At 38.6% G+C, this 18,233-nt stretch overlaps 7 protein-coding genes across 10 annotated transcripts in view; 5 read left to right on the forward strand and 2 right to left on the reverse strand.

The window, feature by feature from the left end:
- The window catches only part of LOC110421666 (uncharacterized), a 5,678-nt gene extending 4,408 nt beyond the window's left edge, over positions 1-1,270 (forward strand). The window contains exon 13 of one of the 2 annotated variants that reach the window (XR_002445650.1): positions 404-456. Coding sequence is in view for 1 of the 2 variants with exons in the window: in XM_021435308.2 (XP_021290983.1) it covers positions 404-530 (127 nt within the window). In the remaining variant the exon portion in view is untranslated. Of the gene's footprint in view, positions 1-403 lie in introns of both variants that reach the window. The other variant, XM_021435308.2, reaches the window with a different exon arrangement.
- A 451-nt stretch (positions 1,271-1,721) lies between these two features.
- On the reverse strand, positions 1,722-3,579 carry LOC110421823 (DNA-binding enhancer protein-like protein). The gene is made up of 4 exons (XM_021435509.2): positions 3,302-3,579; positions 3,088-3,143; positions 2,081-2,147; positions 1,722-1,979 (listed from the first exon to the last, which is right to left on the reverse strand). The coding sequence occupies exons 1-4, from the start codon at positions 3,428-3,430 to the stop codon at positions 1,899-1,901; spliced, it is 333 nt and encodes a 110-aa protein (XP_021291184.1). The 5' UTR covers positions 3,431-3,579; the 3' UTR covers positions 1,722-1,898.
- An 840-nt stretch (positions 3,580-4,419) lies between these two features.
- LOC110422292 (uncharacterized) lies at positions 4,420-5,962 on the forward strand. Of its 3 annotated transcripts, none has more exons than XM_089784504.1 (2): positions 4,420-5,501; positions 5,532-5,962. In XM_089784504.1, exons 1-2 carry the CDS (start codon positions 4,940-4,942, stop codon positions 5,744-5,746), a joined length of 777 nt encoding a protein of 258 aa, XP_089640630.1. In that variant the 5' UTR covers positions 4,420-4,939; the 3' UTR covers positions 5,747-5,962. The 3 variants fall into 3 exon arrangements, with proteins under 3 accessions (XP_089640630.1, XP_021291826.1, XP_089640631.1); XM_089784505.1 differs by having other exon boundaries at positions 4,421-5,360; positions 5,457-5,962; XM_021436151.2 differs by having other exon boundaries at positions 4,420-5,962.
- Positions 5,963-6,127: 165 nt separating this feature from the next.
- Positions 6,128-7,984, reverse strand: LOC110422291 (Pectin lyase-like superfamily protein). The gene is made up of 5 exons (XM_021436150.2): positions 7,618-7,984; positions 7,355-7,517; positions 6,993-7,199; positions 6,656-6,903; positions 6,128-6,525 (listed from the first exon to the last, which is right to left on the reverse strand). Exons 1-5 carry the CDS (start codon positions 7,881-7,883, stop codon positions 6,372-6,374), a joined length of 1,038 nt encoding a protein of 345 aa, XP_021291825.1. The 5' UTR covers positions 7,884-7,984; the 3' UTR covers positions 6,128-6,371.
- A 1,023-nt stretch (positions 7,985-9,007) lies between these two features.
- LOC110422175 (Peroxidase family protein) lies at positions 9,008-10,343 on the forward strand. Its single transcript, XM_021435986.1, has 3 exons — positions 9,008-9,314; positions 9,428-9,788; positions 9,940-10,343. Exons 1-3 carry the CDS (start codon positions 9,108-9,110, stop codon positions 10,341-10,343), a joined length of 972 nt encoding a protein of 323 aa, XP_021291661.1. The 5' UTR covers positions 9,008-9,107.
- A 541-nt stretch (positions 10,344-10,884) lies between these two features.
- Positions 10,885-12,799, forward strand: LOC110422187 (GDSL esterase/lipase At4g16230-like). Its single transcript, XM_089784430.1, has 4 exons — positions 10,885-11,412; positions 11,552-11,788; positions 11,893-12,145; positions 12,510-12,799. Exons 1-4 carry the CDS (start codon positions 10,885-10,887, stop codon positions 12,731-12,733), a joined length of 1,242 nt encoding a protein of 413 aa, XP_089640556.1. The 3' UTR covers positions 12,734-12,799.
- A 2,387-nt stretch (positions 12,800-15,186) lies between these two features.
- LOC110421486 (GDSL esterase/lipase At4g16230-like) lies at positions 15,187-17,180 on the forward strand. The gene is made up of 6 exons (XM_021435082.2): positions 15,187-15,342; positions 15,436-15,704; positions 15,797-15,927; positions 16,058-16,303; positions 16,405-16,660; positions 16,768-17,180. Exons 2-6 carry the CDS (start codon positions 15,455-15,457, stop codon positions 16,989-16,991), a joined length of 1,107 nt encoding a protein of 368 aa, XP_021290757.1. The 5' UTR covers positions 15,187-15,342; positions 15,436-15,454; the 3' UTR covers positions 16,992-17,180.
- The last annotated feature ends 1,053 nt before the right edge of the window (positions 17,181-18,233 follow it).

Raw genomic sequence — 18,233 nt, forward strand, 5'->3', positions numbered from 1 at the left:
TTTTTTTTTTTTTTTTGTATTTTTCTAGATCCAGTGGTAAAGGTTTAGCAGTAGATACCAGTGCATAATTCGATGTGATGGACCAAGTGTCATTTAGGAGTCTCTGGCGTGACATTATTTTAATCGATGTAGGTACATATATGATGATTAAGGTTAGCCTTGCCATGTAGTATGGGCAAGGACTTCACAATTTGATTTGCAGTCATCTTATATGGCCTGAATTATTCAAGTACCATTTGGGCCATTGGCTTAGGTAGTACTTTAGTTATTGATTATGAACCAGTTATCTTCAGAAGTAAAACCAATTTTCTATTTCTCTTTTATATATTCGTTATAATTTCCAACTATGATGCAATTTATGATTATGATCTAATATATGAACCTACAACTTTTCCAAAACCAGTGATCCACTGTGCCGGCCAGCATTCCAGGACCTACTGGAAAAGCTTAGAGGTCTGCAAAGACAGTATACCATCCAATTTCAGCAAGCCCGAAACTTGGCTGGAGATGGCTCTCAAAAGGAATCATGAATCAAATGTATGTGTTTTTTGTTCCATTCTTCCCTTTCCAGCAAAAGCTGTAGAAGCATGGGCAGGTTTTTGCAAAACTTTTGCACCCCTTGCTGTTCAGCTGATGGTTATCACAAATTTGCCACTGGGACTTGTGGCATTGGCCTCATAAAACTCATTCCAGACAAAGAAAGACGAAAAGGAGGCAGTGGTTGGCACCATGCGAGCTTTGCCCGGCCTAAGTTTGAAGGTGATTAGTTGGTTGTGAGATGTTTGTTACTCTGACATCGTAAAAATCTTGGAAAATCTGTCAGTGGTGCCGTTGTGTGATTAGAGTCATGTTGGTGGGGATCATGTCAACTGTGATTTTTAAATGAAGAGCATGTCAGGATTACTAAGGAAAGTTGTACAGAATACACAAATCTCTACATTGAAGTAAATAGAGTGAGATTAATGTCTTGCTTTGTTTGTTATTTACCACTGTAAAATGGGAATGCTTTATTACTTAGTTTCTGGGTCTCTTGTATGACCAATTTTGCATGTTCCATAGTTTCACGTCTGCAAGGAAATGCTTTGAATTCAATATTTTATTTTCTGAATAGCCTTGGACTTTAGTGGTTTGAGAAACAACTCATTAAATATTTGGTGTTGGCTTTGGGTTTAAATGTTGGAAATATGAGTGGGATTTGAGTCACTATCTTTCTGTAAATCAGCTAAAAACAAAAGACAAAAGAAATCATCTTATTCCCACCTTTCATTTCCCTTTTCTGCTTTTATAAATATGGATGCACTGAGGTTGAGGTGGTAGGATTATTGGGTAATTTATCATTTTACCAACTGTTGTGGACCTTCCACAACATGGGCAGTGGCTGTGGCACTAAGCATGGCGGCTGACATAAAAAACATACAAGCTATCTGTGAGTGCTGACTCCAAGGCACTAATATGCAACTCCACATCTACATGAACCATGACAACTAAAACCATAACAGATCCTTAAAAAACGTATGTTTTTTAATGTCTCCATCAAGTTGGAGCAGCATCCACAGTTCGTACAGCTTTTCATGGGTTATTATAACAAGGTTGAGACCTATGCTGGGTAATTTTCTTTGTCTCAACATTCTGAATCGGTTATGATGTTCACACTGAATGAATGAAAATGCTGGAAATTAAAACATGCATGAAAAAAAGGGTAAATTTTAAACATATCTAGATGGGAAAACAATATGCATAGCTGCCACCGTCATTAGAATAGAGTTGAGTGATTCTAAATAGTTTACACTGCTGACTGTGGTGCTGTATCTATTCATGTTAATATTTCAACAATCTCCATCTTACAGATGATTTTTGGCAAAAACTTAAGAAATATCAATTTATTTCACCAAGTTGGTCTAGCGAAGCAAGGATTGAATAGCAGCAACAGCATCACCCTTGTGCTCACGGAGAGTTCTCTCAGCCACCATTGTGTCCAACTTTTTCCAGTAGAGAGGATAAAAATAAAAAATCAAAATATTTAGCATATTACATAAATACAAGTTCAAAGACATAGAAAGAACAACATATGGAAGCCAACCTCTAGCTCGTTTGCAATGATGCCCACATCAGCCGTATTGATATTAACAGCAGCTAATTCTTTCTCTCTATATGAAACAAATATGTAACATTTGCTTCAAATAAGCATTGAGCACAAATTCAAAAATATTCAAGTGGACCTAAAAAGTGGAGTACTGGAGGATATGTTTTGACAAAAAAGTTCATGCGGCGGTCAGCATTGGGATAACCAAATTAAGTAATTAAAGCAGCTGAGTGTTTAGATTTTAAAAAACTACCAACAAATTATGATACTGCACAAGGATTTACAGATCTCTAACAACATGGCCAAGGAAGCATAAAAGGATTATACACATGGAAAGGAGAAAAAACGAAACCCCATTTGTTAATTGAAATCAAAGTTATTGCAATTAGAACTGTAGAATATCTATCTCATCAGCATTCAATCTGATGTCACCTGAAGCATATTGGATGACAAGATTTTAGCAGGCTCACAATCTCGTTTGTCAGTTTATGCATACTTGGGCTTTTAAAGAGCATCAACTACAAGGACATGGCCCCTTCTACATGTTAATAGTAGTAGAATTCTATAAGTTATCATATTACCTGAAATTACCATATCCAAAAAACTTTTGACAATTTTAACAAAACTAGCATTTCCCGCCAAAATACCAATATATGGAATGACACCCTTGGCTGAATAAAACTCATAGCTGAAGCATGACCGTGCATAAACATTCATCAATTGATTTCAAGGAGGTGACACCAAACAAACTAAAGAACCAAGATGAGGTTTTCAAGCAAAACTGATCTTCTCCCCCACCTTAACAAAATCTAAGAATTCCACAGAAATAAGCACAAATTGCAAAATAAATCACAAAAAGGCACCTAATTGGACTAAAATTCAATTTAAATAGTCAATAATCAATCCCCATATTCTAACAAAAACCAATTGACTCTCTTCCCAGAAAAACTACAGCAATAAAGATTATTCTTTTCTTAAAAACAAAAAAGAGAAGAAAATCAAACCTCATTCTCATAGCATTCTTTTCCGCTTCAGCGGACGCTGCAATCGATGCCATGGCCTGCCACGTCCAAATCAACAAAACGTCAAAACCCATGATGTAAAAAAAGCATTAAAAATTTACTTCATCACAAAAAAAAAAAAAAAGAACCCAGCAAAGTTTAATTGTTTTGCTAAAAATGTAGAAATAAAGAAAGTAAATTTAGAAAGAAAGAGAACCGTTTGGGCACGAGAAGAATCAAGCTGGCGATCTTCGACGCGATCGACGAGTTTGTCGAAGGCTTTGCTCTGCTGCTGTAAATCCTTAGAGTCAACGACTCTGTCAACGCCTCCATCTCCAGCTTCCATCGATTGCTTTTTCTCGTAAGCTGATGCTTTTGCTTTATGGTAAGGCAGCGGAGACAGACGAAGCTTCCAAAGCTAAAACCCTAACGTTGTTCCCAGTCGGCTTCAGTTCCACACTCCCACTTCAAGACAGACAAACTAACATCAAAAACCAAATCCTTCATCAGCTGTATCCTACGGCTATCTGATGGGTTTCTTAAGGCCCGTACAAAATGAAAAATTGGACCAATTCGGCCCATTTTGGGCCCAAATTGGTTTCTTTGGACCCATTTCAAATTAAAATGGGCCTCTATCTGTGTACTAAGAAATCATGCAGCCCATCACTGGCCCAAATTTTTTAACTAATTGAAAGTTGGCCCATATTAATGGATACAATATTCCTTTTTAATGATTTTATAGGTCAATCTATTTTCTTTCTTTTTTTTTTAAAAAAAAGAAGAAAATCCAAGATCAATTATTTACTTGGAAAAAATTAAGAGAAATCAAATTCAAAATTAGATACATATTTTTCCGAAACCTAAAATCTTCAAATTATTGCTTGACAGTAAAATTATCAATAATGAAGCATATATCTTGATGACTACTTAATATATATATAAATATAAAAAATTAGTATACTTGGAACGGTATAAAGATATTTTCATGATTAGAGTCATAGAAAAAACAAATAATAACTAACCATCGCTGATATAAAGTTTTTTTACTGAACTTTCTATATATATATATATATATATGTTACTAGGAGAGAAAATTAGGAACCAAGTTAGAGAAAACCAAGAATCAAATCAATTTGAAGTTTTACTTTTACCAAATACCACCGATTCTCTAACCCATTGGTTCAACGCATAAGTCGCCTCTTTTGGTACATTTTGGTTCTAGTCATAATCAGAGGAGAAAACATGCAATTGATGACAGCGTAGACGTACCACATGGCATGGGGTACTTGCTTTCATTGTCAAAAAAAATCTAAAAAGCGGCAGGAGAAGAGGGAAAGTACTACTGTTAGTCTTTGCTTTATTAATTATGTTGACTCCGGATCAGATACTTGGTGATCGGTGGAACATCGATGGAAACACAAGGAATTAATTCACTTGATAGATTTTTCAGACCAGATTATATGGAAGCCGGAAGACAGGAAGGATTCGTCGAGCTTCTGACTGTGGCGGCGCGGTGCTGGACAGCATTAGGGAATTAGCTACGCCAGTAGTTGAGCGCTGGGACTACATTAATTGCGATTTCACTGGTTGACATTTTGCACCATTTCATTAAACTTAGATTGCACTAGTCTCTGATTGCATGTGCATGTAAAACTAATAATCTTCAACTCATCAACTGCATGCATTTATGATTCCATCAGTGTTAAGTGTTACATTATATCTATATATACGTGTGTGTGTGTGTGTGTGAGAGAGAGAGAGAGAGAGGGAGGTTCTTTGCTAGAAGTTCATACTCAACGATTAGGGAAGCAAAAGTTCTCTTTTTGTTTCCTTTTTCTCGTTTTTCTTAAGTAAGATGAGGAAGCTTTCCAAAAGACTTGGAGTGTTCGCGGTGATATTTGTGTTTGCTATAGGGATTGTGGAATGCCGAAAGCTTGAGAAGGAGACCCTTGGAGGTGGATTTGGTGGAGGTGCTGGTGGTGGTGGTGGAATTGGTGGAGGGCTTGGTGGTGGAGGTGGTGCAGGTGGGGGTTTTGGAGGTGGAGCTGGTGGCGGTGCTGGTGGTGGTTTTGGAGGTGGAAAAGGTGGAGGTGTAGGAGTTGGAGGTGGAGCTGGAGGAGGGCTTGGTGGTGGAGGTGGTGCAGGTGGGGGTTTTGGAGGTGGAAAAGGTGGAGGTGTAGGAGTTGGAGGTGGAGCCGGTGGTGGTGTTGGAGGAGGATTAGGTGGTGGAGGTGGTGCAGGTGGAGGTGCTGGTGGTGGCATTGGAGGAGGATTAGGTGGTGGAGGTGGTGCAGGTGGGGGTTTTGGAGGTGGAAAAGGTGGAGGTGTAGGAGTTGGAGGTGGAGCCGGTGGTGGTGTTGGAGGAGGATTAGGTGGTGGAGGTGGTGCAGGTGGAGGTGCTGGTGGTGGCATTGGAGGTGGTAAAGGTGGCGGTATAGGAGCTGGAGGAGGATTAGGTGGTGGAGGTGGTGCAGGTGGAGGTCTTGGTGGTGGAGGAGGCCTTGGAGGAGGTGGTGGTGCGGGTGCTGGTGGAGGTTTTGGAGGTGGTGCTGGTGGTGGAGGAGGGCTTGGGGGAGGTGGTGGACTCGGTGGTGGTGCAGGTGGAGGTGCTGGTGGTGGTTTCGGTGGTGGTGCTGGAGGAGGAATTGGAGGGGGATTTTAGTTCCATAAACGTGCCAAGGTTGTAAGCTGTAACCATGCTACTGCATGAGAATGGTTGGCATGCTCGTAAGCGCATGGCGTATCCGATTATAACTTACTCGTTAGCAATTAAACAATAATGAAAATAAAAGGCTGCAATATGCCTGCTACCAGGAAAAGATTAGACATTCGATGTACTTGTTTTCTGCTGAACAGGATTTCGAGAGTTTTCATTTCATCCTTAGCTATATCAAATCGTCTCAAGGCAATTTAACTCGTAATCCTGGGGCTTATAGATCTTTTCTCTGGATGAAAATATGATTCCTGGAGAGAAAGGAAGAAATTCTAAATGCCTTGGATACCCAATCTTCTATTCAAGCTGTGATTCAGAGCTAACAGCCGATTTATTTGGCCAATGAATAAATTTTGAAAATAGAGAAAATTCCCGAATCCTAGTGCACTTTCCAGTGCTGTAGAGCAGTTAGGTTTACAAAATGATGAGTATATTATATTGTCTGTTTTTACATCTGAGCTTCAAGGCTTACAGGCCAGACTATGCGTGAAAACCCAGCAATTTCAGTTAGCAGTAAGTCATGGAGACTGAAATGCCACAAGAACCTCATAATGTATAGTTACTACAGCAAAGTTCATAGCCATACAGGCAGCCAATCCTTGCCACTTATAAAATCAATGGAAGTCCAGTAAGCAGCTTCCTTCTCGGTCAGTTGTTTTGCCCAACGAGCTCGCTCACTTGTATCGGCTCCTGGCCCACGGCAGTCGTATTCCGCATGGAACAGATGGCTGTTTTTCATTTCATAAAACAGGATGGCATGGCATCAGATAAAAAGAAAAATGAAGCAGCCTGTGAACAAGGGAAGGAGAATGTGCACCATAAAGATCTACAAGAAACAAGGGCAGAAATTTTTCTTACTCTGAGCCGCCGTGGTAGCTCCAATCTGTCCAGCCATGGGGTACGATTGTCCTGGACAAGTAGGTCTTTGCAAAAACCACAGTCGAATAGGCGCCTTTAGCCCTTCCCAGGTAGACACCTCCAATGCCATAAACCTTCCCTTCGACAAACACAAAACCGCTGTTATCTTGTGGACTTCCCCTGTTTTGAGCTGTAATGGACCCATGAATCTTAATCCTCTTGTCTTGCAGCACAAAGATCTCACAGTTCTGCATCCATGGTCATAAAATCAAATTGATTTTCTCTCTAAAACTCGGAATTCTGATTTAACAAAAATTCAAATTTATTCCCAACTTACACGAAAGAGAGATCTTCCCCGGCCAAAGATGAAATCAATTGAGCCCTGGATGTAGCAGTTGTCATAGTAATGCCTCCCTTTATAATCAAAGAGAGTGTTGTGGGTACTAAAAAATGCACAATGGTAAAATGCAACCATATCTGCACCCACAAAAGCTGCCACTGACTGATTCTGAGAGGTATAAGCAACACCGGTGGGTGCCTCATTCTGCATTGAAGGAAGGCAAAAATGATGCATTTTTTTGTCATATTAATCTTCTATCAGACATGCCAATGATGAAATTTTTTGGCGATAAACAAGTTTTTTCATGTCTATTACGACATCTATAAGACAACTTAGATAAAATAAATATGTGTTCTTACCTTGAAGCTGATGCCGAAGGCAATGAAATGATTGGCTTCAACTGTAAATGTGGCGGATGCCTTGTTGTCAACAGAGCTTTGGGACCAGGCAATAGCCGTCCTTCCTCTCCCATTACCTCTCAGGAAGATATAGGGTTTATCTTTGGGTACGTGCACTTTTTCTCTGCCAGCCAGAACATTGAAAACGTAATAAATACGAACATAAACACATCAACAAGGTCCTTTGAAAATTATCAGGCAATTTCAAATTCACATGAGATCACCTGTAAACCCCTTTCCTGAGATGGATGATAACCCATTGGGAGTTCCCATTGGGAACAGAATTAATGGCTTCTTGAACAGATGTGAAGTCTCCCTTACCATTGAGATCAACCTTGATTGTCCGGTTGGTGCTAATCTTCTCGGTCAACAAAGGAGAGTCTATGACTCTTTCCGCTGATATGCCATTAGCACAACCTGGGGAACAGATTGCCACAGCAACAATGGCTGCAAAGGCAAGATGCATTGTTCTACAAAATCTCCAAGACATGTTTGTGGAGAGGTTAAGCTGGCTTGAGGCTTTCTGGAGGTTTGCAAAGCTCTTTAGAGACGTTTCTGAAGATTTTTTTGGTATGCAGTTTGTTTGGAAGGTAAAATTGGATGTTCATCAGTTGGCTCGAAAAGTTTGTTGGGAAAGGGTCCTCTATTTTTAGAGGCCCTCCAACAAATTCTTTTGTGGTCCACATGCACTGCTTTGTTTCAAGTTTTTTCTTTAGGGAATAATAATAGCATCACAGAAATGAAAGAGATAGGTGTTTGATTGAGGAAACCAATCTTTACCATTTTTTCATTAGCATTTAGATTGTGTGATTTAAACAAAACTTCTGGGGTATAATTTGATGGATTAACTTGTAGGTATGGTCTGTCATAGCTTTCAAGTAAGCCCAAAATAAATTCTGCATGGGCTGCTCATAGATACTTGGACACAGCCATTGGATTTCTCTTTTCTCATTAGCAATTGCCAATCGGGTGTGGGTCAAGCTTCTTTCACCTAAAGAAAATTCTGATCGCAGGGTACAATAATTCTTCACTCCAAATGGAGAAACCCAAATAAATGATGAATGAAGTCGGTTGGAAGCAAAATGAAACCATGAGAGGGTTTTTAAATGTTGAAATTGACAGTTTGTGACTAGTTATTAAGAAATCTATGGGAACTCTGCTGGCTTTCCCCCTGGTATACAACTTAGGAGATATTTGAGGGAGAGAGGTGTTGTGTTAAGAGCTACTTTTAGTGGGGAAGTAAATTATTGAAGCTGAAAGAGTTGAAATTCAGAATTATTTCCAAAAAGTTGAAAACACCTTCCACCCAGCCCTGCGGTTCTGGTGCAGTGTAAAAATCATACAACTTGTCTGATATAGTAATTAATCTCCATTTCCCAGATGAATGTTGGTACTACTTTTCATTAGAAACCTGATAATGCAGATGGTGGTAATTGGCAACCTCTGATGAAATTTACTGCCATTCACATCAAGGAAAGACTATTAGTAACTGCCCAAATTAATATTTCAGCACCTTTCAAAAAAAAAAATTTCTGTACTTCTACATGTTATAATAATCAAATAGCAAAGTAATAATATAAATCTATGGTCCTAACTGGTATAAGGTATGGAAGAGCAATGCACTTTTCCACAAAGCCAAACAACTATAGTCCTTCTCGGTCTTTAATAGCAACATCTGCAATTTAAGTTCTTTTGCTGTTTACTGCAAACGACCATGGTTATGAGAACCATAGTTGCAGTATTCTTCCTGCTTCATTTTAGGTTTGGGGTTGAAAGTTGCAGCCTTTCTTATGATTTCTATGAGAAATCGTGCCCACAGGTTGAGGACATTGTGAAATATGGCCTTCAGGCTATGTTTCTCACCGATCCCACTTCACCAGCAGCTTTGTTAAGGCTTATGTTCCATGACTGCCAAGTTCAGGTACCTAGCTCTCACTCTGCTACTGATATACAAGCTTTTTGTTGTCAAGGCCTCAAGGGATTGAGCCAATGATGGTACAAAAAAACCATAAAACCTTCTGCATTGTTCCTCAGGGTTGTGATGCTTCCATTCTAGTTGATCCTGGAGAAGGAAGCGTGCCAACGGAGATGGCTTCAGCTAAGAATTTTGGAATTAGAAAGAGGGAGTTGATAAGCATTTTGAAATCAATGATAGAAGCGCAATGCCCCCAACAAGTTTCTTGCGCTGACATTCTCATATTGGCTGCTCGAGAGGCAGTGGCTCTGACTGGAGGGCCACGGATACAGGTTCCCTTGGGACGGAGGGATTCTTCTCAAACCCTCAGCTATGAACTTGCAGATGCAGTGCTGCCTCCTGCAACAGCCGGAGTAGCTGACATGCTTAATCTTTTCGCGGAGAAAGGAATGACTCTTGCAGAATCTGTTGCCATTTTGGGTAATTACATGTATTTCTTGAACGTGCATAATTAAATATTGACATGTTTCTGCCTCAACGTACATGAACTTTAAAGCATACTTTTTCCCCATACAGAAATACCACTTGCTATCTACAGAATACAAAAACATTGCTTTGTAACCTCTTTCAGGTGCCCACACCCTAGGGATTACGCATTGTTCAAACATTCAGAACCGTCTCTACAATCCCAACAATGGTGAGCTTAGAGCAATGGAACCTAGTTTTGCATCCTTCTTGGGGTTAACTTGTCCCCAGGGACTCCAAAGCTCAAATTTAAGCTTTGTTCTCAATGATCCTACCACGTTTGTGTTTGATAACGAATACTATGTTAATGCAATGGGAGGCCGGGGAGTACTGAAAATAGATGCTGAAATGGCATTAGACCCACAAACAGCTACCGTTATGCAACGTTTCTCCATCAATCAGGATGATTTCTTCCAGGAATTCTCCTCCGCCTTTGTGAAACTATCTTGTTCCGGGGTTCTAACTGGGAAACAAGGTGTCATTAGAAAGAATTGCAATGCAATAAACTGATCAGAGTTGTTGGTTCTACCTTGATCATTGATAATAATTAAGTTTGTTGGTCTATGTTTTTCCACTTTTTCTACTTAGCCAATTATCAATAACACTGAAGTCATTTTCTACTTTTTAGTTATTAATTTTACACCAAACGGCAGAGTTTTACATTTCAGGTTCTTGAGCCCAACCATCAAAGGTCTATCTCTCCTAACCCTTTTAACTGATTTTTTTTCCTTCAGAGCCAACACTTCTGTGTAAAGGCAAACTCACACCTGATTCTCCTCTTCAAAGAAGAAATAAATTAAAGCAAATCAAAAGAAATTACTAGTCAAATTATGCAAAAAAAAAACAAAAACGAGGGAGTATTGGTATGAGAATGAACATAGTGAAATTACAAATTACAGGATATTAACATGTATTTGTTAGAAACTGCAAATATGCGAAAGGAAACATTCAGCTGAGTTAGGTGCAGCTACAAAATCTGGTTGGTCTATCATGCATTCCTTCCCAATAGTGTGTGTGTCTTCAGGTCTTCTAAGACTTGTTTATGGCATCGATGATTCAAAAATCCAATCTCAACGTGTATCATGTATTGAACATGCTCTTCATCTTTGAAGTTATGTTTCAAATTTCTGCAGCATTCCTCTTTTTGTTTGATAACATATTGGCCAAGAACATTACTGCAATCTTCGTTTTTGGAGATTCCATGGTTGATGTAGGAAACAACAATTACATCAAGACAATTGCAAAGGCGGCATTTCCAAATGGAATTGACTTTGGCCTGAGGGGTCCCTCTGGGAGATTTACTAATGGTAGAACAGTGATTGATATCTTAGGCAAGTTGGCTTCTTCTGTTACCTTGTGCCTCAAGTTACTTTGCCTGAAGCATTACCTGACATTAGAAAGAACAGAAGTCCAGATTGAAGCTTGTTGTTTGACTTTGTCTGTTGCAGAACAGAATTTGGGTGCCAAAAATTTCACTCCTCCATACTTGGCTCCAACTACTACCGGTGACATGGTTCTAAAAGGAGTCAACTATGCTTCCTCTGGATCTGGTATTTTGAAGAACTCTGGAATAGTTTGGGTAAGGTTCCTTATTACATACGTAACCGTGTAAATTTTTTAAAATATAATGCGTTACTGAGGAAATTGATGCAGAATCAGCTAAGAAATTAGATCTTGTGGATATAAAAGGCAACTGTTAACCCATGCATAATTTACAGGGTGGTCATATTAGCTTAGATGAACAAATCAGTAACTTTGAGAAAACTAAGAAAACAATTGTCTCAAGAATCGGCAGGCGGGAAGCGAAAAGACTGCTAATGCATCAGGCTCTGTTTATGGTTGTTACTGGTGCAAATGATTTTTTAATTGGGCAGCAAGTGACTTCCTTGCAGAATCCATCGTCTCAAGGAGCATACTTAAACATTCTGACTTCAAAATTCAAGTCCCAACTTACAGTAAAGATTCTCTTGGAATCCTGTTATGTTGAAAGCTCACTTCAATCCAATTGGTCTGCCTGAAATCTTATTACAAATGTAATAAATATTTTTTGATTCTGCAGAGAATTTATCATCTGGAAGCTAGGAAGATTGTTGTGACAAATATTCCAAGAATTGGGTGTAGCCCTTATGAGAGGGATGCTTATCCTGATGTAAAAGGTTGTGTGGCTTCCTTAAATCAGCCAATCAAGTCATACAACAGTAGACTGAAGAGCCTGCTCATGGATCTTACAGCAAATCTCACGGGTTCAACCTATGTTTATGCAGATATTCATGCAATGCTGGAAGATATCCTTAAGAATTACAAATCATATGGTGCGTATAATGTTTTCAGGATTGTTATTTTAGCACACCGGTTGAATTCCCATGTGGCAAAATTTCAAGCTAAGCTTTTTACCTAACTGTTGATAGCTAGATAGGACAAATGGACAATGGTAAATGCAGATGTTGCTTGCCTTTTGACTTTTGGTTGGGGGGGGAGGGGTGGATGCAACCATTGTAACCGGATGTATCAGCTGCAGAAAGCCTAATGAGCCTCACCAGATGAAGAGCATAGATATGCAGCTCTTCGGAGTGCAGATTAAATCACCCTGTTACCTTGTTGGAAAAAATGAGAAAAGGATTAATTATCAGCATTTTTATGTATTATGATGATATCTGTGGTTTTTTTTTTCCACAGGATTTCAAAATGCAGATTCTGCATGCTGTCACAGTGCTGGAGCTCATGGGGGTTTAGTCCCCTGCTTTTTGTTATCCAAATTGTGTTCCAACAGAACCAAGTACGTCTTCTGGGATGCATTCCATTTGACAGAAACTAGCAATATAATTGCAGCAAGGCATATGATGGATGGTGGCTTAAGTTACATGTCTCCTATGAACATCAGGCAATTAGTGTATTCCTGACCTGTTCATCGTGATGAAATGAATGGGACAGGAAGGATTTTGAATCACAATTTTTAAATTGATTTTGCACAGCTCCATCACATACAGAGAGGGAAGAGATACAAAATGAGACTTGGTTTAGTAAAAGGACATCGTAGACCCTGGAAAATCCTAGAGATGCTCTCCTAGAAAGATGAGCTGCAGCTGTTATCCAGAAGGTTGATTGATTCTTCTTCATTTTTCTCCATCGAACAAGGTTTATATTTAATGGGCGGTCTGTATATAGAATCTATACACCGTCATTAGTTAGCTTTCTTATCAAAATGCAATGTCAATGGTTCCAGTTGTAAAATGCAAATGCAAGTCTGGGTATCATGTATATTTGGCATCCGGTGAGTCAGCTTACTAATATTGTCAGCTTGTCATATCATTCTGTACATGTTCCCTCCTCCTAATAAATATGTTGGGCGAAATTTTACATTTCAAAAGTGTCAATTTGGTTACAGTAGGTGAACTGCGGTTGAACCTTTCAGAAATACGGGTTGAAAAAAGGTGACGTGCCATTCTGGCTCTTGGAATACAGCTATATTTTCATGGGCAAGGCAGCCAGATCTGTTAGTTAATTGGCAATTTTCATTTTGTCTTCTTTTACTCGTGAGACAGTCGACAGACCATTATTACTGAACACCAACAGCATAATAATCCTTTTAATCTTGGATTACAAGGCAATCTTTTACTCAATGAAATGGGGAGGAGGTGAGTGGTAACCACCCATAGCTTCTAGCTAGCTGACAAAGGAAACATCAATGGATATGAAAATTTCAGAACCGTTGCCTCGAACCAAGTCAGACCAATAATTTCGCCGGCTTCCGAACCAAAACTGGGAACACGAACACCCGCACAAGACTTCATGGGGAGCAGATGCTGTCCAAAGCTGGTCAGGACAGACAGCAGACTGTGGCATAGGGTGGCTGAGTCTACGCCAGGGCCAACCTCTAGCCCCAACTTTGGGGGGCCCTTTCGTTGGTTGGGTACCAGGAAGAAGAGCCATAACTATAGTTGATTAATCATGAATTGAATTCCATGTGCCGAAGAAGTGAAACCTAAGGAACAAGCACTAAAACCTTATCCCTTAAGTGATCGCAACAGGAAAATTAGATTATTTGCAAATTGGTGAACACTTCCCGTCATGTAATGCAACTGTACTGGGAGCTTCAGAATTTTAGGTGTTTAAACACAGGAACATGCACTGAATTAATCCCCACATGGAACGGATGGCGATGTGGGCCCGGCATCTGTGCTCAACAATTCGATTTACGCGATCAATATACCCATTATTATTTGTTGCACTCACCATGCACACTTGACATTTAATTATGAAAACGAGATAATGCTGAAGGTTAAAATTTCAAAATATTATAAGCTTTTGAATATTTGATTCCATGATTTATGTAAAATTTTTAAAAAATTAGATTTGAATTATTCTTCTACAAATAAAAAAAATAAAGTTTTAAATGTTTTGATTAAAATGTAATTACTATAAAATCGAATAGACTTTTTTTTTTAAATTTGTTGAGTAATTTGTTTTTGTAATTAAAGAAGGGGGTTCGAACTCTGCTCATTAGGAGATCATATGTCAGTTAATGAATCAAATGTTTAAATGCATTTGTTTAGTAAATTTAAAAAAAATAAAACATTATTACATTCTTAATTAAAAAATGTATTTCAAGTCAACAAATAGTTTATATTAAGATACTATCATTTATAATAGATTTTTCATGTATTAGTAATGTCTACCTTGTCTCTAGTCTCTCATTGAGATTGGAAGAAATCTATTCATCTTTGCAATGGGTTTATATTAGGTTGATTTTAAAATTTATGTGCATGATAGATACAAGTAAGTAGTTAAATTCAATAATTGATTTGTTAAATTATTAATTATACATTAAATTATCAAATAACATAAGATTTAATTAATTTGTAACAGTTAAACTTGATCTTTCCTCCGACTCTAGACTCTTAAAAAAGAGTAACTATCATAAAAATCATAAAAAAAAAAATCATAAATTTTGTCACCGAACCAAGTCCAAGAACTATTATTTTAGGATAACTTCTTAAAATCCCCATAAATTACTTAATATTTTTTTAGCCCCATAGTAATGAATGACCACTTACTTGTTAAAGAAACACTGACTAAGTACCGTGAATCACAGACATGTGATAAAACGTGATAATTTATAAATTGATTTGAACCTTTGAACAGTTAGTAGCTGGCGAAATTAATATTCGTCCCACAAGTGAGCCAAGCACCCGAACCCATGCATTCCATTTTTAACAAAACGTTGAAACGTGTAGCTTTCTTTTTTTGTCTCCTGGGGTTGGTGTGTGATGTTTCAGTTCATTTAATGTTGCACTTACCACCTGTTACTGGTTGCAGAATTTGCTTATCTATAAAAACTTAGGGTGATTTTCCTTTCGAATCTGTGGTTTGATAGTAGATTAACTTTCATCAGAACAGCATTCTTTTTGTTTCCTGTTTCTTACCCAGATCCATTCTGGATAAGAACCATACAAGCTCATTTCAGTTCCATTTCGATATCTTCTCTATCCATTTTTTATTTTCATTTTGGGTGATTGTTTCTCTTGCTTTTTCTTTAGTTGTAAGTTTGATTATCAGATTTAGCAAGGGGCAATACAGAATCTAAGTACAGTTTTTCTTGCAGTCTTGTACTTGACTTCATTATGAGTGAGCTCTCAAATAGACAAATCATTTTTGGGATTGTGTTCCAAGTAGTGACAGTCGAGCTGTTATTCAAAGCCTGCTTTGCTAAGGATGTTCCCGTTAACTTCGTTTTCGGGGACTCCTTGGTTGATGTGGGAAATAACAATTACATCGCATCATTGTCCAAGGCTAATTATGCTCCGAATGGGATTGATTTCGGAGGGCCAACAGGACGATACACCAATGGAAGAACAATTATCGACATTTTAGGCAAGTTGCAGTTTCTGTTGCTCCCTCCATGCATGACTTTCTTTTCTTTTTGAAAGTTCAATGCAAATTTTATATAGTTTTCCCAATTGCAGGTCAGGAGTTGGGTTCTCCAGGTTTTACTCCTCCTTACTTAGCTCCCTCAACCAGGGGACCTGTGGTTCTTCAGGGGGTTAATTATGCTTCGGGCGGAGGTGGAATTCTCAATCACACTGGAAATATCTTTGTAAGGTTTCTTCCAAGGTGTTTATGCCATTTGAACCATTTGATTTTAAATCGCAGGAATTAATTGCAACCCTTGTTTGTGATTACATTAGCTTATGGTTTCCATGTTCAATATATGCATGAAATGACAGGGTGGTCGAATCAACTTTGACGCACAGCTAGACAATTTTGAAAATACCAGGCAAGATATTATCTCGAGTATAGGTGCTCCTACAGCTCTAGAGCTGTTTCAAAGTGCTTTATTCTCGGTGACAATGGGTTCCAATGATTTCATCAATAACTACCTTACACCCGTAGTCTCAGCTGAGGAGCAGAAGTTGGTTCCTCCAGAAGTGTTTGTGGCCTCCATGATTGGAAGATTCAGGCTACAGCTCACTGTATATTTCAACTCAAACTCTTGATATCAACCAAAGCCCTCATTTCAAATGTTATAGTTCAATGGAGGAGTTTTGTTTGACATATTTGATACTTTTTGCAGAGGCTTTACTCTTTGGGTGCTAGAAAGATTGTTGTAGTAAATGTGGGTCCCATCGGTTGTATACCATATGAAAGAGACCTAAATCCTACTGTAGGAGATAGCTGTGTTAGTCGTCCGAATCAGCTGGCTCAGCTATTTAATACTGAGTTGAGGAGTCTTGTTAAAGAGCTCAGCACAAGCCTGAAGGGATCATTTTTCCTCTATGCAGATATTTACCGCATAGTAGACGACATCTTACAAAATTACGGATCATATGGTACCCAATGCCGTAAATCTTTTGAACTTTTCATGACATTCTCAGGAGTAGATGGAAATTTACCTGACCTGTCCTGAAATGGTTTCCGAATTTCTGTTTTTTAACAGGTTTTGACACTGGAACCTTTGCCTGCTGCTATGTTGCCGGTAACTTTGGTGGCCTGATCCCATGTGGTCCGCCATCGAAAGTTTGTCCAGACAGATCTAAGTATGTTTTCTGGGATCCGTACCATCCGTCGGATGCTGCCAATGTCATCATAGCAAAACGTCTCCTGGATGGTGACTCCAATGATATTACTCCGATGAATATTCGGCAACTAGTTAATGTTTAATTATGAGAAAAAGTGTGATAAAGAAATGTTTCTGCGAATAATTGATAGCTCATTCGACAGTAAAGTACAAGTGATACTACATGATACTAGTTACCACTGAAGTAAATAGGACTTTTACCCAAGTAATTGTCCATTGTTCAGCTAATCAGCTGTAATAAACTTCAAAATTTTGTTGTTTGAATTAGAAAATGCAAACTGATTGGTTCTTGGCAAACAACAAGAATCCTCTTGAACTAATGATGGTTGATGAACTAACATATGAGGATGATGAGTTAGGCAATAGGCATGGTTGATCTTGATTACTTGCGGTTTGGAACCAATTCTTTCTGTTTTATTTTCAATTTATCCAACAAGCAAGCCGAAATATCCTGGTATCAATACAATAAAGCTGCAAAAGCAAAGCAGCAAGGGACAGTAAATCAGGACAACAGGGGAGATAAAACTGATAAACGAAAAACTTATAGAAAGAGTTAAAAACTAGATTTTTTGAGGCCCCAATTCTGATTTCTAACCAGTGCTTGTAAAATTAAGCTTACTAGAAACACAATTGGTTGGTTATTAAGCCTCTCTATGATACAATTGGCAACTTGATTGAATTGAGTAAAACCGCAGCAGAGTGGAGAATCGCGGTCCAACAGCAGGCTTTCCAGAATTTGGACAGCACTACCTAACAAAGAATCATCAGTTTGACTGTAGTAATTCTTGACGCCGAAGGAAGCTGGGGATTGGATTGATCAGCATGTTCAGAAGAATGAAAAACGATCAGCAGGCGCCACAATACCAACAGAATCATCATTCCCCTGGAGGACAGGAAGGGGAAATTCTTACAATCTAACAGCTTACACATCCCAAGAAAGAAAAGATGTGGATGCAGCATCAAATGGAAACTGTTAACTTTTTCCCCTTGTCGTTCTCCACTCACCAGTATTAAATAGTGCACTTCTTTTCTGAATGATTAATATACCTGCCGTTGAGTTTTCATTCTAGTCTTGCTGTTCGTCTGTTCCTCTTGGAGACTACCTGGTAAAAGAGTTTGGAGGATGGGAACTGCAGAACCTTGTAGAATTATTTATCTATTCCAGGTTTTGACTTGCCTGTTAGCAGTTACAGCGACAGTCAGCATTGTTATAACTGCATAAATGAAATTTTACAGTATATTGCCTGTTTTTCGGGGGAAAAAAAAACAGGAAAGGGTTTCTACCTGAAAATTAACTTACGAATACTTTTTTCTTATTCGAGTAC

Source organism: Theobroma umbraticum, unplaced genomic scaffold (assembly GCF_002168275.2).
Source record: "Theobroma umbraticum cultivar Fairchild unplaced genomic scaffold, ASM216827v3 scaffold_130.0, whole genome shotgun sequence".
Lineage (NCBI taxonomy): Eukaryota > Viridiplantae > Streptophyta > Magnoliopsida > Malvales > Malvaceae > Theobroma > Theobroma umbraticum.